The 18,726-nt window shown below is 38.8% G+C and overlaps 1 protein-coding gene across 5 annotated transcripts in view; it reads left to right on the top strand.

Moving 5' to 3' along the window:
- OSBPL2 (oxysterol binding protein like 2) overlaps positions 1–18,726 on the top strand; it is a 40,244-nt gene that overhangs the window by 7,844 nt on the left and 13,674 nt on the right. For 4 of the 5 annotated variants that reach the window (XM_076352361.1, XM_076352362.1, XM_076352364.1 and 1 more), the window contains 5 exons: positions 7,512–7,676; positions 15,047–15,194; positions 15,436–15,517; positions 17,217–17,351; positions 18,419–18,516. In XM_076352361.1, the coding sequence (XP_076208476.1) occupies positions 7,640–7,676; positions 15,047–15,194; positions 15,436–15,517; positions 17,217–17,351; positions 18,419–18,516 (500 nt within the window). In that variant the 5' untranslated portion in view covers positions 7,512–7,639. Of the gene's footprint in view, positions 1–7,511; positions 7,677–11,721; positions 11,786–15,046; positions 15,195–15,435; positions 15,518–17,216; positions 17,352–18,418; positions 18,517–18,726 lie in introns of those variants that run through there. The other variant, XM_076352365.1, reaches the window with a different exon arrangement.

The following is an 18,726-nucleotide window of genomic DNA, read 5'->3' as shown; positions in this document are numbered from 1 at the left end:
TTGATGTGGAAGTGCTCATCCAACAAAACCTTGTTAGGCATGTGAAAAAGCCGATGAATGTGCTAGTTCATGAATTCTTTGGTGGCACTCTAATTGCAGTGTATTGAACTCCTAACACCCTACCTGCTCATGCTGGTGAACGTCTGTGTTTATTTTCATGACTGCTTACTGTTTCTGTACTTGGTTTTACTTAAATGCTCCTTGATCTCACAAGTAGATTCAATGTCTGTATAATGAACATGACCTAGTGTTTTATATATGTCTCATAGAGCTAGAACATGTGCTTTAAGAGTGAAAAAAACAGGATGTGTAAAGGTAGCAGGATGGTGTCGACAAAGCAGTGGCTTTCCAGAATTGCTGCATGATGTGAAATTTCAACTTCAGGTCTGGAGGAATAAGACACTGCAGCTGTAGTCAGCCAGCCAGACTTCAAAATTGATCTTGCTGAACTGCATTCCAGTCAAATTAGCTACTCCAGCTGTAAATGCTTACCTTTCTATAGAAATGTAAATGTTTCTTTAAGGAGGAGTAACTTTTGGTTAACCAGCCGGGTCATTGTTGAGGATTAACATAGAAGAACAAGTTAGTATGGAGTAACTAGTTATGTTGAATTAACTAAGTCATAGTAATTGCATGTTTAAACTCTTACAGGTTGTTTTGAACAGGTACTAGTGTTTAGGGTTCTTTAATTGGTGTGTAAGTTCTGAGGATCCAGGATCCTAGTGACACAGACATAAGCTGTTTTTTTAATTTTCTCTGTTGAGGAATGGAATTTGAGAAGGAGCAAGCATACGTGGTGACAAATTTGAGGGATTACTAACCTATCCAGATAAATGGCATAGGAAATTTCAACTTTTAGTACTTGGAAGAGCTGTAAGCAAATGAAATGATGTTACGGGCAACCATTACAGGTCATCTCCACAGCCTCATCTGGCGTATAGGTGTGGAGAGTACAGGTGCCAGAGAGCAGCCTTCGACTGCTCAGCAGGCAGTGGATCTCCACACCTTTGGTTTCAGAGGGAAGCCATGAAGGTAGAACCTCTCTTTACAAGGAGTGCCTGCATCTCTGCTCATATAGATACTCATATGCATGTCACAGAATGCATTGAGCAAATTATAGATACTTTATAAAGTGATTGCAAAGTCTTGCACTTTTGTTGTCCTGGTTTTAAAAATAAATTCACGTGGGATGAAATGGTTTAAAATAGGTGGGAACTGTGCAAAGTCTGGGACTGATCTTAACTGATACTGTACCTCTGGAAAAGAGTTCTCTGTACCTTCTGCTGGGGACTGTGAGCTTGTACAGGACCCTGCGATCTGCGCAGAGTTAAGCTTTTGAAAGTAAAGTGTATTACTGGCAGCCAGATAACTGGTACGAGTTACTGTCACGTTACACGTTCAGCACAGTGCTTGACAGAACACTTTGTTTGACATTATTCATAACCAGCTGAGTGATAGTATGGTATGACTTTGTCCCTTCCTTCGTCATGGGACCTTAACTGTCACCGTAGCGTAGGTGGTATGAATAGTTACATTCTCTGCATCAAGGCTGTAAAGATCACCGAGAGAAGCATGTTTTCTCCCAAGAGTGAGCCTCTCAGGATCTGTCTTAGTACGTGTTGTGACCATTGGTGTGCCATGCATGTTTAGGAACAGCCCTTTCTGCTTGTTCTCTCTGTCTGTGACAGATGTACTTCTGGAAAGCAGTATGTCAATCTTAGTAATTCCCACTCTCTGTAGAACCTATTTCAAGGTATGCTATGGATGTGGTGCAGGTATTTTCTTGTGTTTCTGCAGTATTTATTGCAACTGCATGCTTTGTTTTATCCTTTGCCTTTGCAAAACATCCTCATGTCCTTTAAGAAAAGGACTGTCCATGGTCATCAGTGTCATGGTTTAACCTCAGCTGGCAACTGAGCACCACACAGCCGCTCGCTCACTCTCCCCACCCGGTGGGATGGGGGAGAGAATCGGGAGAGTAAAAGTGAGAAAACTTGTTAGTTGAGATAAGAACAGGTTAATAATTTAAATTAAAAAAATAGTAATAATAATAACAACAATAATAAAAGAATATACAAAGCAAGCGATGCATGATGCAATTGCTCACCACCCACCGACTGATGCCCAGCCGGTCCCCGAGCAGCGGCCCCCCTGGCCAGCTTTCCCCCAGTTTCTATACTGAGCATGACGTCCCATGGTATGGAATATCCCTTTGGCCAGTTTGGGTCAGCTGTCCTGGCTGTGCCCCCTCCCAGCTTCTTGTGCACCTCCAGCCTTCTCAGTCGGTAGAGCATGGGAAGCTGAAAAGCCCTTGACTAGTGTAAGCACTGCTCAGCAACAACTAAAACATCGGTGTGTTATCAGCATTATTCTCATCCTAAATCCAAAACACAGCGCTGTACCAGCTACTAGGAAGAAAATTAACTCTATCCCAGCCGAAACCAGGACAATCAGTCATACAGGAATGTGTGAACCTTTTCTGATAAATTATGAGTATTTAAAGGAGTTTTAATGAGTAACCTGCTTTTGACTAGTTGTGCAGCACCACTGAGACCTTTTAATGACAAAAGTACAAAACAGACTTTATGCCCATGCGATTAGTAGTTGGTTATATTTCCGTCCCTTACCTGTTCAGGTTTTGGGGTTACTTGCTTGGGACCAACATAGCATTCTTATTTCAGCACTGGTATCTGCACTTCTGAATTGTGTTACTGGGCAGCATAATATCTTGTTTAACCTGTTTGTGGATGGCTTTACAACATCACTAAGGTGCAAAGCTTATTTCAGAGGAACCAAAATGGTAGTCCTTTGATTAGAAGATACCAGAAGCTCTTACAAGTTTTTGACTTGCATGCTATGCTTAGCTTAACTCTTGCTAGTCTGGTTTTGTATATTGTAGGCATTGGCAGGCAAATAAGCAAAATGACTAGAAAAACTAGCTTCTGCCCAAATATCTTGTTCAAGGCTTGCTTCAATAAATTATGTTAAACTTCGTTGTTTTCTGTTAATTGCTTTGGCACTCACTTTAAATGTAATTTCAAAGAGTAAAATTGTATTGTGAATATTCTGGGCAACCTAGTATGGAGAATTTCTCAGAGCAAAATATAAGATAATACAGCCTGCAGTACAGATTTACCAACCAATTATGAAGTTGTACTGTTGTGATGGGTATTATACTTTTTTTGGATGTTTTTATCTGTTGTCTTTCAGTTTGAGCTTCAAAAATAGCATCTCTCCTGTAGGGAAATCAATCTATTACCCCCCCCCCAAAAAAAAAAAAAAGTGGCAGTTTTTATTCATGCACACAAATCCCATAGTAAATCTAATTAGTATATACAAATCCATAGCCTTAAAATATGAGGAAATAGATGAGCTTTGTTGCTTATCTTGTAAACCACAAAATCTGGGCTGCTTGTGGTAAGGGGTGTGTTGTCATCCTTAAATTATGAATTTCCAGTTCACTTAGGAAAAAGCTGCAAGTAGAGGCATCTTATTATTTATAAGATTTATATACAGTCTCTCTTTGGTCATAAATGTGGCAATGCAGCTGGGCTGCAGTCCCCAGGCAAAAGCACCTTTCTGGGTGTCTTGTGCCTTGAGTACCCAGGCCCAGCCTGTTAGCACTGGCTGTCAAAGTGAAGCCCACTAAGGTAATTTTAACCTGTAAACCAGCAAACCCTGATTGCTGAAATAGTGTTCTCTGCAACAAAGAGTAAGTGAAGTCCTCTATGGAAAACTGTTACATTCCTAATGATGACTGTGTACGTAAGAAAATATCTAAATATAATTTGTATTTCTTCTACAATGTAGGACTAAAAGATGTGAACATGAGATGATGTTTATGCTTTATGAAAGATTTTCCAGGATGGCAGCTGGTCCTAAGCTCCTGAAGGTCTGTCTGACGCAGGAGTGTTGCGCCCTTCCTTGAATGGCAATTTTGAGAAAAGCTGTTGACTACAGTTGCTAGTGTGTAAGTGAATTCTTTTGGGTACATCATGGACATGGAGGAGGAAGTACAGATTACAAGTGCTGAATATGAAGCAAACAGGATGTTTTTGTCTTCTGGCATTTTAACCTAGTTGAAAGTAACTTTTTGCTGTTGCTTTTAGTAAGAGAAAAGGACTTAATCCTAGCTTTTTGGCTCATGAAAGCTAAATGCTGTTATCATTGTGTGTTCAACTACATGCAAATTCACATTAACTTCTGCTAAATAAAAGAACTGAATGTAAAAGAAGCGATAGGAGCATTAAGTTATTCCTAGTGTAACTCTGACGCGAAATATATTACTTCATCCTTTTAAAAATGCTCCTAGCACCTTAGGAGAATTTGCGACTATTATTTAAAGTGACTTCCATGAATATTTTGTTCTTTAGGTAATAGCTACAAAGCTTGTATATAACTTACAGGGATATGACTGAACTTTCATTTTCAAAGAACAGTGAGCTTAAGGTGTGGTGTGAGGTGCATATCAGGAGAAGACAGCATAACTCTTGCTTTCAGTTAACTCAAGTCTTTGATTCTAGTTACTTCATTTGTGCTTGGTGAGTGTTTTTATAGGAAAGCTTCATTGTCTTTGTAGCGAAATTGCATGCTGTGTGATGTAGTTCCACTTCACAAGTCCTTTTGTAATGCAACTACTATTGTGCAGGAGGGGGGAGAGGAGAAACTGGCATTCATCTGTATGACCTTGTTTACTCTAAGGCTCTTAATAATAAGAAAACTGACAGTTTTTTAAGTCATAATTTTTATTTCTTCGTGCCTTCTATACAAGACTATAGCATACTGGAGTTGCTGTTACAACGCATCTCTGGAGTTTGCAAGCTGATATGTAACGTGGCTGTGTTTGGATAGGGACCCTGAAGAATTGTGCTCTTTGCATTTGAACTGAACGGGCGTGGGTTTTGAACTACCTCTTTTTTTTTTCCTTTTCACATGTTGCCGATAGATATAAGGCTGTTCCAGAACTGAATCCCACCACGTGAGCTGTATGCAGCAATAGGATAGTCCTGCTGCAAGAGCTTAAATAAAAAATAGAGACTAAACATAAAAAGGGAAGATGCAAGAAAACATGGAGAAAATGAGGGAGTTGTAGCACTGATCGTGAGAGGGCTGTATCTTGTGCATATACAAGTTTCCTTCTGGAAATATTAGCTGCTGTTTTGCTCGAAGAATGCAATACTTGTGGACAATTGAAACCATAAATGTCTTGCATCTTCCAGGATGCAGTACCTTTGAGGGTTAAAGAAGCCCTCTAATATAACTTCTTTTTTGGCAAACTAGTGGAGTCATTCCAGCATGGTGATAATGGCTTCTGGGGTGAACAGTTCTCCCGAGATGTTGAGTTCCTGTTTTCTGTAGCAATAGTTTTCTTTGGATTCCCTCTTTCTGCCCCCATTGAAAGGTTTACATAGTTGCATCCTCAAGGACAGATTTTCTGCAAAGATATGACATATTTGGAGACCTTGGAAGAGATACTTCCAGATATATTGCTGCTGGGGCTGGAAAGTTTGGAGAAACTCTAAGACTGACAGCAGCTTTGGTATGAATAAGCATTTTTTTTTTTTACAGAGTCAAGGACTGGCTTTCGCTAGGCAAGATAATGCAGGGATAGGTACTCTGACTTGTACTTACAGTACAGATTTAGAACACTGTAATCAAATCTGCTGTTCAGTGCACCCAGAAATCTGAGCTAGCTGCTGCTCTTGAACCAATTGTTAGTTAAGAGGGTTTCTTCCTTTCTTTGATTCTGTGGCAGCATGGTTGCTAGTGGCCCGAACTGCCTGTGTCTTTTTGAAGTGAAGCTGCTGTTCCTTTGCCTTATGCAAGCAGAGCGCTTGCTGATAGCCTTGCACTGGAATTCTTCAGACATACATGTATCTGACTTGTTAGTGTTTTGAGCTGTTGCATCCTTGCCTAGGAGAATGCAACACTTTGACAAAAGTAAGTCAGAAACTTGTTGCTGATAAGCAAGAAAGTTGAAGAAGGTTTAAAGGTCTGTGACTGGAGAACAGCACAGGAAAAAGGGAAGGAAGCTATCATCTAGCTGAGAGCAATTGCAACAGCACTGTAGCAACAGTCAAGAGAAGCAGCTGCATAAAGTTTTGTCCTTGTGGAGGTGAGGACTTTAAATAAGAAATTGCTGAAGATTACGTGGAAGCTCAGATACTCAGCATGATGCAGAGATTGATGTAAAATCCTATAGTGGCAAGCAAAATAGGGAGTTCCTAAGGGAAAAGTGACAAACTGAGATACCTGGCCTTGACAGAAATAACACTTCAAGGCAAATACTACATTCATTAACTTCGATGAGTTCCAAAATTTTATTTATTTATTTATTTATTTTAGCTCCTCCTTCTGAATGGAGAATTGGAAGGACTGTATGTGCATGAGACATTCAAATAACCTTTGTCCTGGGCAGTGAGGTAAAAAGACTTGAGATAGAGGAGGAATCATGCAGTTTGATTTCTTGCAGAGAGGGAGAAAGAAGGAGTTGGCTTCAAATGTGGCAAGCTCTTCTACTAGGAGTAGAGTGTGCTTCTGGCTTTGTTTCTCATAATTGGAATGGAATTGTGCAAGTTATAATTACTCTGGAAGAACGACTGGCACAAAAGCAGTGGGATCTTCAAGGGTCATAAAAAATTGAGACTGACAGATTGAGGTTGTTTTGGAGGAGATATCGATAGCATTGCCATGCTGTCGTTTATCGTTGTGTACTTGGCTCGTCATCGGTACCTGATGAACATTTGTAAGAGTGCAAACTAAACTTTCTCATTATTCTCCTTTGACTAAAATTGGGTGAAGTAAAAATGTTTACATTACACCATTGCCAACCATCTGGAAAAAATCTAATTTAGTCTATCCATAAAGTAGAGCTGGAATGCTTCATAAATCTGTAAATTATTTGCAGTGTGCTTGGCTTTACTGAGAAAAAGTTTGTTGTTTCTTTACACTTTCCCTCTAGAGGGAAAAATCTCCAGTTGTCTCTCCAAGAGTTCACAGCAGTAGCCTGACAAAACTTCTCTAATGGTCACTAGATGCTGATGGCATGATGTACAGTGAGGCCCAACATTTTTATGCAACAGTGAGATTTTGATATACAAGGTTCTCTTTTCTTGTTCCCAGCTTTCTTGGTTAAGGATGCGGTAAGGCTTATCCTCTTGCTGAAGAGCAGAATTTTTGTTTTGCCAGCTGTCTTTTTCTTCCTTCAGTTCTCTGCTCCTTTTAGCTGTACTTGCCTGAAATTTAACTTGCAGTAAATAAGGTATATTTTACAGGAATGTATATGATGTATGTATATAGAGAGAAGTGTGGCATAGTACATCAGCTATTCTTGTGGTAGGTAGTATTCATCTTCTGACTTTGATATCAAAGGCGGCTGTTTATTTATGAATGCAAGAATCCATCTTTTGCCATGGGAAGAAAAAGGAAAATTAGTATTTGTCAGGTGTGGATGTCTGTGCACATAAGAAATGTGGAAGTTGCTAATTCTGTTTTCTTGTCTTGTCAAACAGATCATCCAAAGCAGCTGCGTATTTGCAAAAGAAGACTTCGACAGCACACAGATACTTAATCTCTAAATCAAGTTCAACGATGCATTAGAGGAAGCTGGATTGGCTGTACAGAGATTTCACACTGAAGGATGAATAGTGAAGAAGAGTTTTATGATGCCGTTACGGGTGAGTGGTGGCCACAGTGCCAAAAAAAAAAAAAAGAAAAAAACATGCTATAAACTGCATTGTGTGTGTGGTGAGGGGCTAGTAATATATTGCTGTTAAGAAATAAAAGTAAAACGCTGTTGGTAAAACTTGTAGTGCTATCTTCTGAGAAGAAGCAAGGAAGAATTATAATTCAGGTTCAGACTTCGAAATGAAGGGGTTTTTTATTAAAGCTTAACGCTGGCTATCATTTTATCACTGTAACAGTCCTTTAGTGGCAAAGCCTTGCTTTCATTTCCTTTAAAATGCAGGTAATCTAATAGCAGCTTGAGAAGTAATGCTTTTAACACCCTTTGAAAGGTGAAATATCTTCCGTGGATTATTTTTATTGCTGTTTTATTTATTTTAATGGAAAACTTATACTGAAGAATTGAAGTAGAAAATGTTTTTCTAGTCAGAAACAAATTACTGTAAAAGTATGCTTTCAAGATAGGGAGCCAAAAGTCTTTCCAATCCAGTGTTGTTTCTAGAAAAGCAAACATGAATCACTTCACACTTGAGCAGTGTATCAAATAGTACTTTTCTTTGAACAAATAAGGATGAATGGTTATTTATAAGAGCCTTACATGGTTTTAGTGGTGCAATAAAATGCTTAAAGTATTTTTAATAAAAAAAAGAAATCCTTTCAAAGATCTAAAACAATTTTAAAGTCTTCCACTTAAATATCTCTTCAGAAATCCTGTAGCAGAGGTGAAATGAGAAATGCTGGCAATGGTGAGTGTAGAGTGCTTGAAGTAGAATCACGGGAATGAAAAGAGAATAATGGGAAGCATGAAAGCTGAAGGAGTGGAAGTAGCATGGTAGATACAAGTGGGTAAGGTAGACTTAGACATGGTTGGTTGGAAATTCATATGAGGAGTAAACAGAAGGGGCTGGGTGAAGCAACATGACTGACAGGGGGCTGTATAGGACTTGTCACAATTATGTCACGGACAAGAGAAGGAAATTTGGATTGCATTCATGCTAGCTAGGGGTGATAGGGGCTAGTACTCCAAATTCATCTGTAAAATCAAATTGTTGTACCATAAAAATCTTGAAAACAAATGGATTGTTCCTGTATGTCTTCAGTAATCTTTCAATTCCAAGAGCTCAGGACCACGTCCATAAATGAACTAGATTTTTTTTTCCACTGAAAAAGGTGAACAGAAATGTGCCTCCAAGTATGAGGTCTGTGTTGTACAGCTTTGAGGTTGATGCATTCCTTTCTCTCTTGCTGCAGAAATACACAGCCCTCAGTGTTTGAGTCATCTGCGCTTGAACACTCTGGTTTTGTCCTCTTTCCTCTTCTTTTTCTCCTTTCCTCAACCTCAGAAGGTTGATTCTCCCTGCAAGTCCTCAAGGTGGTAATGACTTCTGAGTTACTGTGCATGAGATGTTCTTGTACCTTGCAGTCTTGGCTGGCTCTGCTCAGAAGTGGGATGTTGTGCATCAGTTCTGTGAGCACTCCTTGTCCTGTCCTAATCTTATTCTTCCACAGGGAGGAATGTGATGGCAGGAGAGAAGTTTCTAAGCAAAAGAAGATCCTGTGTCTTTATAGGCTCTTAGCACAGCCCTCTTCTGATGGAGAGTGTTTGGTCTGCAGCAGCCACTCCAGGAACTAAATGAGGTTGAACTTTTTTCCTTATATATGTTGCCCTGGAGCGTCCCCCACAGGTACTTTGTTTAAGAGGAGTGCTAAATTTGGAATAGTTTGTTTCTGATTCTTTCTCCCTCAGGACTGTCTTTAGACAGGTGCTCAATCTCTTTCTCCAGCTAGATGCTTTAGAAGATACTGACAGTTTGATGGATTACTTGCACAAACCTAGTGAAATCTAGACCTTTGTAGCTGTGTCTTGTCCAAGTCATACATAAACGTGATGTAGATAGGTCTTTCTGCATTCATGTTCCCCCACTGACAATACCTGTAGCAACTCTTTGCTCCTGTTAGCACCATGGACTGTGTATCTTTCAGGCGGTGCTTTGCTGAATGTTTTGGGTTCTAATGGGTCCTGATCATGCCTCCCTATTTCTTAGTTTTTGGATGGTCTGGACATGGTAGGTGTAGACGCAGTACTCCAAGGAGACCAAGTTCAGAATCGAGGTCCTTTCTGAGCCAAGGTGAGCTTTCAGGTTCCACAGTGAAAACTTCAAGATTTGGGGTTCCAAAGTTCGCTAAAAAAATGAAATGCCCTTGGCAGACTCCTCAGTCTGTTCTTTCCAAGGATACTCTCCTTCCTTTAGGTCAGATCAGTAGATGGGCAGAAGCCACCTTTAGACATGTGCTTGTTCTGCTCTAAGTCTAGGATTGGGACATGGCTACCAGGAACAAGCACATTCTCCAGTTGTGTCTTAGCTCCATTTTGAGATGAAAACAGCATGTACACTGTACTCTTCTGCCCTTGCTCCCCCAGAGTCCTGGGCCCTGGTTTCCCCAGAGGGAGCTGCAATGTGTTCCCACAAGTTCACTGGTTTTAGTAATTGGGTACTGTGGTTTGTGTCCTATAAGTAGCAAGCCAGGCTTAGTAGAGCACTTGAACTCCATGGGATGTTACACATTAGAATTCTGCAGCAGTCTCAGCAGCAGCCCAAGTACTATGCTGCCTCCTTTAAGATATGAGTTCACTCCTTGAGGAAGCCCCAACTTTTCTGTAGTTATTAACTGATGACATCCACTTCTAGAATGTGAATCTATCCTAGAGACCCCTGGTTTTTGTTGTGGTGGATTTCATCTCTTTGGCTGAGAAGTTTCCTGCTTCTGACACTGTCCCCATCACATCCGAAAGACATGCTCATGTGATGGAATTGCATGCCGTGTGGTTGGGAATCATCCTCCTGGCAGATGGTTTGACCCTGACTGGATGATGATTATGTGTGTAAATGTGCAGGATGGACTGTGTTATATAGGTGATGAATCGAGCTAGTGACCAGTAAAGAGTTTCCATGGAGAGAAGTTTCCTTGCATTCAGAGGTTATTAGCATTGCTGATTAGTTGGACACTTGACATCCTTACTTCATGAATGAGTACTCCCCTTGGGAATCTCTTGGAAATGTTACCTGTGGTCTCAGTTAATTCTTGACAGCACAGCATCTGCTTTTTCTCAAATACAGGAGGTAGTCTTCTCTGAGACTGGATCAGGTAAAGTGGTCAATCCTTTGACGAATTTCAGATTCTTTGAAATTTTATGTGAGACAGGGAGCATATAGCTTCGATCACTTGCCTTTAGCCTATGTCCCCTTGGGTTTATTAATCTCATCGCAGACTTGTTAAAGACTGTATGCCATCAGGTTCTGCTCTGTCAGAACTGTATCCTTCATTAATTCTGTCAGATTTGCTGAAGTGTTTTGTGAAAGGACTGTCCCAGAACAGGAAAATGCTTGGCTAGTTACAGGGTAATTTATTTTTGACAAACATAAATAGTTTAGTTTTGCTTTTTTAAATATTAACCTGCAGTTCCATGGAAATCTGTTCTGTGCCCAAGAGGTTAATCTGGCCCGGTGTATTTGTGAGGGTATTGCCCTTCTGTTTCCTATTGCTCGGCTGTTGTCCACTATAAACTATTGCTTTCACTTGGGGAGGAGGAAGTGAGGTATCTGCTGCCAAATTTATGTATTTTCATAATGTCTGGATCGAACTAAATCAGCAGATTCTGCCATAATGTTTAAGTATTGCAAATCTTGTGAAAGGTCAGCCTGCCTCCTATCGGAGCAGCGCGATATGGCTATGTGTTGGCAAGATGGACTTGTTTTGAAAAGGGGAGAATGGTAATTTCTGGCAAAATAAAAATTACCTCTCACTTCACTTGCTATCTGCGCTTCCAGCATATTTGTCCCTATTCCTTATGCCCTTTTTAGGTCTGAAGGTTCTCAGTGCTATGCTATTTTGAGTCCTTTTTTGTCTTGAGTGACAAGGCTTAATTAGTATTTGAGGAAGCCGCTGACTGTACAAAAGGGGCGGTCTTATGTCTTTGTATATGACTCATAGAACAGTGTACTTCTCTGCTCCCTCGTAGGTGGATGTATAGTGTAGTCTGAGTGGACTTGTTTCATTTGCAGGATGTGGAAGAAGAAGGCTAAGAAAACTAGAGTTACTGGCAAGTCATTTTTCTTTAAGCTCTTGAAATAAATTAATGTTGGCACCCAACTTAAGTATTTGACTTCGAAAATTTAAGACTTTTAAAAAGCTTTTGTTTCACCCTTAACACACATAAGTTGGGACTTCTGATTAAGCTAATTTTTGATGTTTTATTTCTCTGTGTGGTCCCCTATCCCCCTTTTAAATCCCCATTTTTATCCTCGCTCCCAGTGGCTCTTCACTATAGAAACTGTCCTGTAAGTAAAACTTATCTAATCAGTTTTGCAAGTTCAAGACTTTAACGGCAGCTGGAGAAAGACTTTGTAACTTAGAAAAACTACAACAAATCATTTCAGTAAACTGTTTTTATTCCAGATCAGTACTTCCTCTGTGAAGAATGTTCTCTGGATAGTTCTTCACAGAACTATAATACTTAGAACTTCATTGAGAAATAGCTTTTAAAACTTTCTCAATGGGCTTGTAGCAGACAAGCCAGCTGATAGTTAAGGTTGAAAGCATAGTTGAAAGTCTAGTGATGATCTAGCTGTGTACCCTAGTGGTTTTTTTGGGTTTTTTTTTGTTTGTTTTGTTTTGTTTTTTAAAGTAATTAGGTGGCGATGCACTCTAATAAAGCAGACTTTACACTTCTGATATCTCTTATTTTTCTGGAGCAGGGATTTAATTTTTGTTGTTTGTATGCAAGACACTTGTTTGAATTGGCATTTATTTACTTACCAATGACATATTGTTGTCCATAAATAATATATATACCTGAATTTAAATTCCGGTTGTGCTGTACAGGAACAGGGCAAAACAATTCTGAAGCATGGAGAAACAGAAAGAATAGTGTGGATAAAAACAGTGAACACTTGATAGGATTTGCAAGGTTTCAGGTACAATGTAAAGACTGTAATTCCAGTAACATTTTTCGTAACTATTCCCCTATAAGCCAGTTGACTATTCCTGTTATGAAGCTTTACTTTTACATTTAGGTCTGTTTATCTCATTGAAGTGCCCATTAAATGTGATGCTGTTCCTCATGTTGTATGTGCTTGATCAGCTTTCTGGGTGAGGGCACATGTACCAGAAAGCTCATCTGTTTTTTCCAACTTCATCAGTCAAACTAATAAAAGTTATTTCATTATGCCCTACAGTACTTGCCTTTTCCATCTCCTTGTACTGTAGCAGGTTCTAAAAAAAGCTAATATGTGGTTAGAAATGCCATTTTAAAATTATAAATATTTTGTTGTGGGTTGACTGAAGATAGGCATGTGTTTTTTTAAGACAGGTGATTCAGGGTAGTCTTCATTTTAATGACCTGAGTATATATATGACTATCATACTTTCCAATTAAGTACTAAGACTGCTAAGGTGTGGTTATTGCTATATAATTACATGCTTGTGACATCAAAATGTAGGAGACGGTTTAATACATGACATCACCCATTACACCAGCAGGTGTATGTTTACCAAATAAGATCATATTGGTGGTACGTCCGTGTGCAGTTTTGAATGTTATTGTCATGGTCTTGATCCCTAAAAAAAAGGCAGCTTTTTGTTTCTGAATGTGTGCCTTGCATGAATTACTTTAATAAAGTAAAAGCACCCTATTGGAGATGTTAACAAAAAGAAAAATTGAGGTACTAATTGTGATAGATACTCTCTATTTTTAAAAAGTTAATGACAGAGGATCACAACATTTTACTCTATTTAAAACTGAAATAATCTGTGTCAAAACTGATTTCTTTACTCTGTTAGAGTGTTTACATGCTTTGTAATATTTCAGAATCTTTCTGTACCCACAGCTGGACTTTGGGATAGGCTGTAGCCGAGTGTGATGGTAACTGTCAGCACATAGACAAGTGGTTGCCCAGGTTGTGATAGCTGGTATGAAAGGAATACAGAAATGATGTTAGTGCATTCCTTAAAACTGTGGCAAGAATTGTGTGCCAGCAAATACGCATGTTTTCATGTTGCTTTTGGATTCTGACTTGTAAATTGGAAGCTGGAAACTAAAGTCATCTTGTGGTTCTTGATGAAGAATTGGCCCTCGTGGCACTCAGAAAGGACTTAATGCTCTTTGAATTATTTTCAACAAAAATCTTCCTTTGTTACACTGAATGACCAGCAGTGCTTTCTATTGTGATACTGTTGACAGTTGTGAAGGGGGATTGTATTAATGCATCGTTTTAGGGTGCTCTGTATCGATGCTGCAACTGATCCTTATTTGTTGTTAATAATTGTTTTGTTTCTGCAGTCAGTCTGTGTAGGAGCATTGACAAGAGGCCTGTTGCTGTTGATAGTGACCACATGTGTGTGTGTATATATGCATAAAATGTTTTTTACTATTTTCTTATTTAAAGGCATATGCAAAAATAAATTGTCATTATTCTAAGTGTGTGTGTGGAAGTAGTGTGACTTACATAAATAAAATCGTTAGACTAAAATCTTGGATTGTTGGTTTAGTCCAACTTGTACTTAGGGCTGCTTGGTTACAGAAGCTTGTGTTCCTGTAGATTCCTGTTGGTTTAACTTTTTTTATGGTTAAAGCTGTTCAAAGCATGTTGTTATAGGGGGTGCTGGTATTTAGTTACAACAGTGTTTCCAGTAGGTATCTACCCAAGTGGATGGAATTGGGTCATAGGAAATGAAGCCACCTAGTGTAGGTCATGCTTTGGGTTGCATGAATCACTCCCTGAGCTCTACATCTTGGTGTCCACAGGTTCTTGCTGTAACCATTAGGGAAGTGTTACATGGTTTGCACACATGGATGGCAAAAAGAAGTTAGATATCCTACATTTCTATTGCTCTAGTAGTCTGGATGTTTGCCGCTGGATTGTGAAATGGCCATTTTCTCTTCTTTTTTTTTTTTTTTCTTTTCCTCCTTGCTTGTTAGCAAGTAGGCGAAGTTAAATTTTTTTAAGGTCTTTGTGGAAAACTACATAACTGAACAAAATTACTGTAATCACACTGCAGCTCTGAAGAAGAGACAATACAACTAATCTGATTAGGAGCTACTGAAGAACTCATAAGATTCTAAATTGGTTTTATATTCAGCAGTGTGAAAAATTAGTTGAGAGTACTTGATTCTAATGCAATACTTGGCTCTAAATACTGTTAGAAATTAGGTCACTTAATAAAGGGTTTTCACTCTGATATTCTTTAAAGTAAAATAACCTGGCATAAGTGTACTTATGCTGTGAGAGTTACAAAATGTGAGTGGCACACTGTGGCATAATAAGGTTCCTAAGAAAACTATTGCCTTATGGTTTTTATACAGGCTTTGATTCTGACAATTCTTCAGGAGACTTTTCAGAAGCAAATCATAAAGTTGCAGAAATGCTTGATCTAGATCCACACCAAAGCAATAGGACTGGAAAGCATAACAGAGAGACAGAGATTCAAGAAAATGGAATTAAGAGACACAGGTAAACACATAGTACTACATAGTAAATGAGAAGTGAGTACATGCTGGCTCATTATCTTTTGTGGCATTACTGTTCTCATTGGAAGAGGTTAATTCTCTGGAACTGAAAAGACATTTTACTTGTCTGCTTCCTATGTCAACTCTAGGTTAATGCTTTGCTTCCTTTATAAATTACTTCAATACCTACAAATGAAAATGTCTTGTTGTTTAAGGGGCTGATAATGACAGTTGTTTTTTTCCAGTTACAGGACATCATTACCTGCCCCAATGTTTTCTAGAAGTGATTTTAGCGTGTGGAGCATATTAAAAAAATGCATTGGACTGGTAAGTTAGCTTGGATGAAATATGCTGATGTTAGGTCTCCTGACTTCAACTGGTTAATTTTATTGCTTAAACCTTAAGACACAGAATAGTCCCTGATGCATTTTGCATTTTTTTCTGTAGGGAACATAATTTTAAACTGCAGCTCTCTAAATCTCAACATCCATTTGCTAATGGTACTAGTTCCTTACTTGCTTTAGCTGTTGGAGCATGTGGATTGGCATTTCTAATGCTGTTCCATAAGAACTAGACTAAAGCCATTAAAAATATAGTCAAATATGGCTTGATTAACACAATGCTCTCTTCTCTGCTTTTTTTATTCTTTACTTAACAAAATGTGATTTAGGGCTTTGTTTTGATGTGTTTGTGTTGGTTTTTTCCCCCCCTCCATAATTTAAGCAGTTTGTGCCAGAAAAAATTGCTTTCATCTGATTGAAGGGATAGAAAAGTTTGGGATCTGTTAGAGTTTCTTAGAGAGCCCAGTGTAGGCTTGGGGTATTAATGGTGTGATGTAATTGTGTCACAAGATTTATTCTTGGACTCAGAAACACAGACCTTTACATTGGTCTGTGTTGTTAAAGGACCCCGATGCTTGCATCGTTATTGGCCATCACTGCTGTTTTCTTTTAATCCTTTGAGAATTCAGTTACATGTTTGATTTGTTCATTCTTATTAGGAATGAAAATGATGTTCTACGCTGGAGGGCATTGCAGCCAGAGCCGCTTTTTAGAAGCGTTAAGCAATTACATTCATATCTAGTCTAGGTCTGCCAGTACAGTCCTTTGTGAATGCAACAGACAAGTCGGCGAGCCCTTCTGCTAGCTTAATTTATGTTGTCTAAGAGATACAGCTGTACTGTCAAAACTCCTTTTGTTAGGATGAGTGACCTATCTACTAGAATGCTTTGCTGGGACCAAATCAATTAGGGGTAACTTCCCCCCTGCCCCTTGCTGCCTGTGACAATGTGAAGAAAATGTTGCATTAACTTCATCTGGTGGCATTCTCCTTTCCACTAAGTTTTAATCACTTAAATGATGCTTTAGTGCTCAGTCATGAGTGCAGCTTTTTAATTAAACAGCCAAATTTGCTTGGATGTAGTGAAAGACCTGGGGAACTGGAATTCTCTGCATGAATTTCATGTCTGTCTTGTATCCACATGCGAAATGAGAGACGTTCTGACGCAAATAACAGGTTGCTTAAATAAAGCCACTAAAATTTGTTAGAGCAATTCAAGTCCTATTTTTTATGTAACTGTTCCTTTCAAAAAATAATTTGTGGTTACTGTAGTAAAATAGCTAGATTTAATGCAAATAGGTACGTGAGGATTTCAAAGGTATGCATGGTACTTAAATATCAGTAATGAGCCGGTTGGCACATTATTGCTGCTATCTATGGAAAATTTAACCTCTTCTGTTTTATGTAGACCACAGAATAGAAGGTAACATTTTTCTTGAATTTACTAGGTTAGCTGGATCAATTTTTGAAGTTGTTTAGTCTTACAGATTGCTAGTAGGCTTCTGCAGCGCTCCTAGCCCCTTTCAGCTGTAGCACTTAGAGGTCTGCTATAGGCTTGCCAAATATCTTTTGAGGAATGCTATAAATAAACAAAACTAACCCACAACTTAATTTCAAAATTCTGGTTGTTGTCAGTTGTTAACTTAGTGTTGTGTCTAAGAAATTAACTTATCCTTCTGTTACCTAGGAGCTGTCTAAGATTACGATGCCTATTGTCTTCAACGAGCCATTGAGTTTCCTTCAACGGATAACAGAATACATGGAACATATATACCTCATTAATAAGGCTTGTAGTCATGCAGACCCCCTGGAAAGAATGCAGGTAAGTAACAACTACCACCTTCTGGTTAGTTCAGAAGAAGTTTTTCTCTCCCAGAGTCTTTCATTTTAAGACAATTTCTCACTTGAGTGTATTTATTTCTCTGGGGCTATCATAAGAATGCCCATATCTGTCTGTCTAGACAAGTTTCTTGTTTCATAGTGGCTGTATCGGATATTTGTGACACTTTCACACTTGATGCTGTGCACAGAGTTTGAGCCAAAAGTCTACTGCAGGAGAGTGCCACAACTGACGATGCCCAAGGACATCAACCCTTTTCAGGACTGCTTTAACTGTGACTCTTTTTGTGGTTTTATGTGTTGTGAAGATGAAATCTTGGGTTTAAGTCACCCTAAATTGATTTGTTAAGTGGCTCCATGATTTTTAAGTTACTGGATGAAAAATTATTGTGACAGAGACAAGGTTTATCACTCTTTTCTTCTGCAAAACTCGTTGTTGTTGGAAGTAGAGTATAGTACCTGGCTGGTCTCACAAGAAGGGACTGAATATAGGGAAACCAGGCCTGTGTACATTAGGTTATACTGGTATTGCTCATAGCTCTGTTTTTACTTAAGTGAAACTGGAATGTATATCTTGTATTCTGTGTTTGTGTAGTACATACCCCTACTTATCAGCCTGCAAGAGCTTCTAAGTGTCATTTGTACCTGCTGGTATGATTCAAGACATCTCATCTGTGTTAGAAATTATGGTTGCCTGACACTAGGAAAAGCAAGACTCTGTTCCCAATGAGCTGAGTGTGGGGGACAGTCAAGGTAGGGGAAAAGTAGATTTAAAAAAACAGGCTATCCTCTTAGAGGTAGGTGGAGAAGCAACCTGACAAAATTTACTACAGAAAATAATTCCTTTTGGAAATGAGATTCTTATTAACTGCTTATATTTCCCCACTTCTATATCACTTACCTTATGGCTTACAAATGTTTTGGCCTTAAGCAGTATATAGTGCTTTCTTTTTGGAAGAATAATGAAATACTGTAATGTGCAACAAATATATTAAACTTAGAGTTTTAATGTACTGTTCTCATAACAATGTGTTCTTAATTTGCTTATAGGCCGTAGCTGCTTTTGCAGTTTCTGCTGTAGCTTCTCAGTGGGAGAGAACTGGCAAACCATTTAACCCGCTGTTAGGAGAAACCTATGAATTAACCAGGTAATAATTACTTTAAATTGGGAGCTGGGGCCGTTTGTGTTCTTGAGTTGGCAGATTCTCATACTAGTTTAGTTGTTTATTCAGTGAAATAAATAAAAATCTACTAAAATGTATTTCTGAATATAGCTAAAATTCTTTTCCCCAAACTATCTCAAAATCTTTGAGAAGTTGTTACAAAAGCTAATAATTTTATTTCTAGGTTTAGGCAGA

This window comes from Aptenodytes patagonicus, chromosome 14, assembly GCF_965638725.1.
Source record: "Aptenodytes patagonicus chromosome 14, bAptPat1.pri.cur, whole genome shotgun sequence".
Classification (NCBI taxonomy): Eukaryota; Metazoa; Chordata; class Aves; order Sphenisciformes; family Spheniscidae; genus Aptenodytes; species Aptenodytes patagonicus.
The sequence above is the reverse complement of the archived record's forward strand: the minus strand, read 5'-3'. Positions and strand labels throughout refer to the sequence as shown.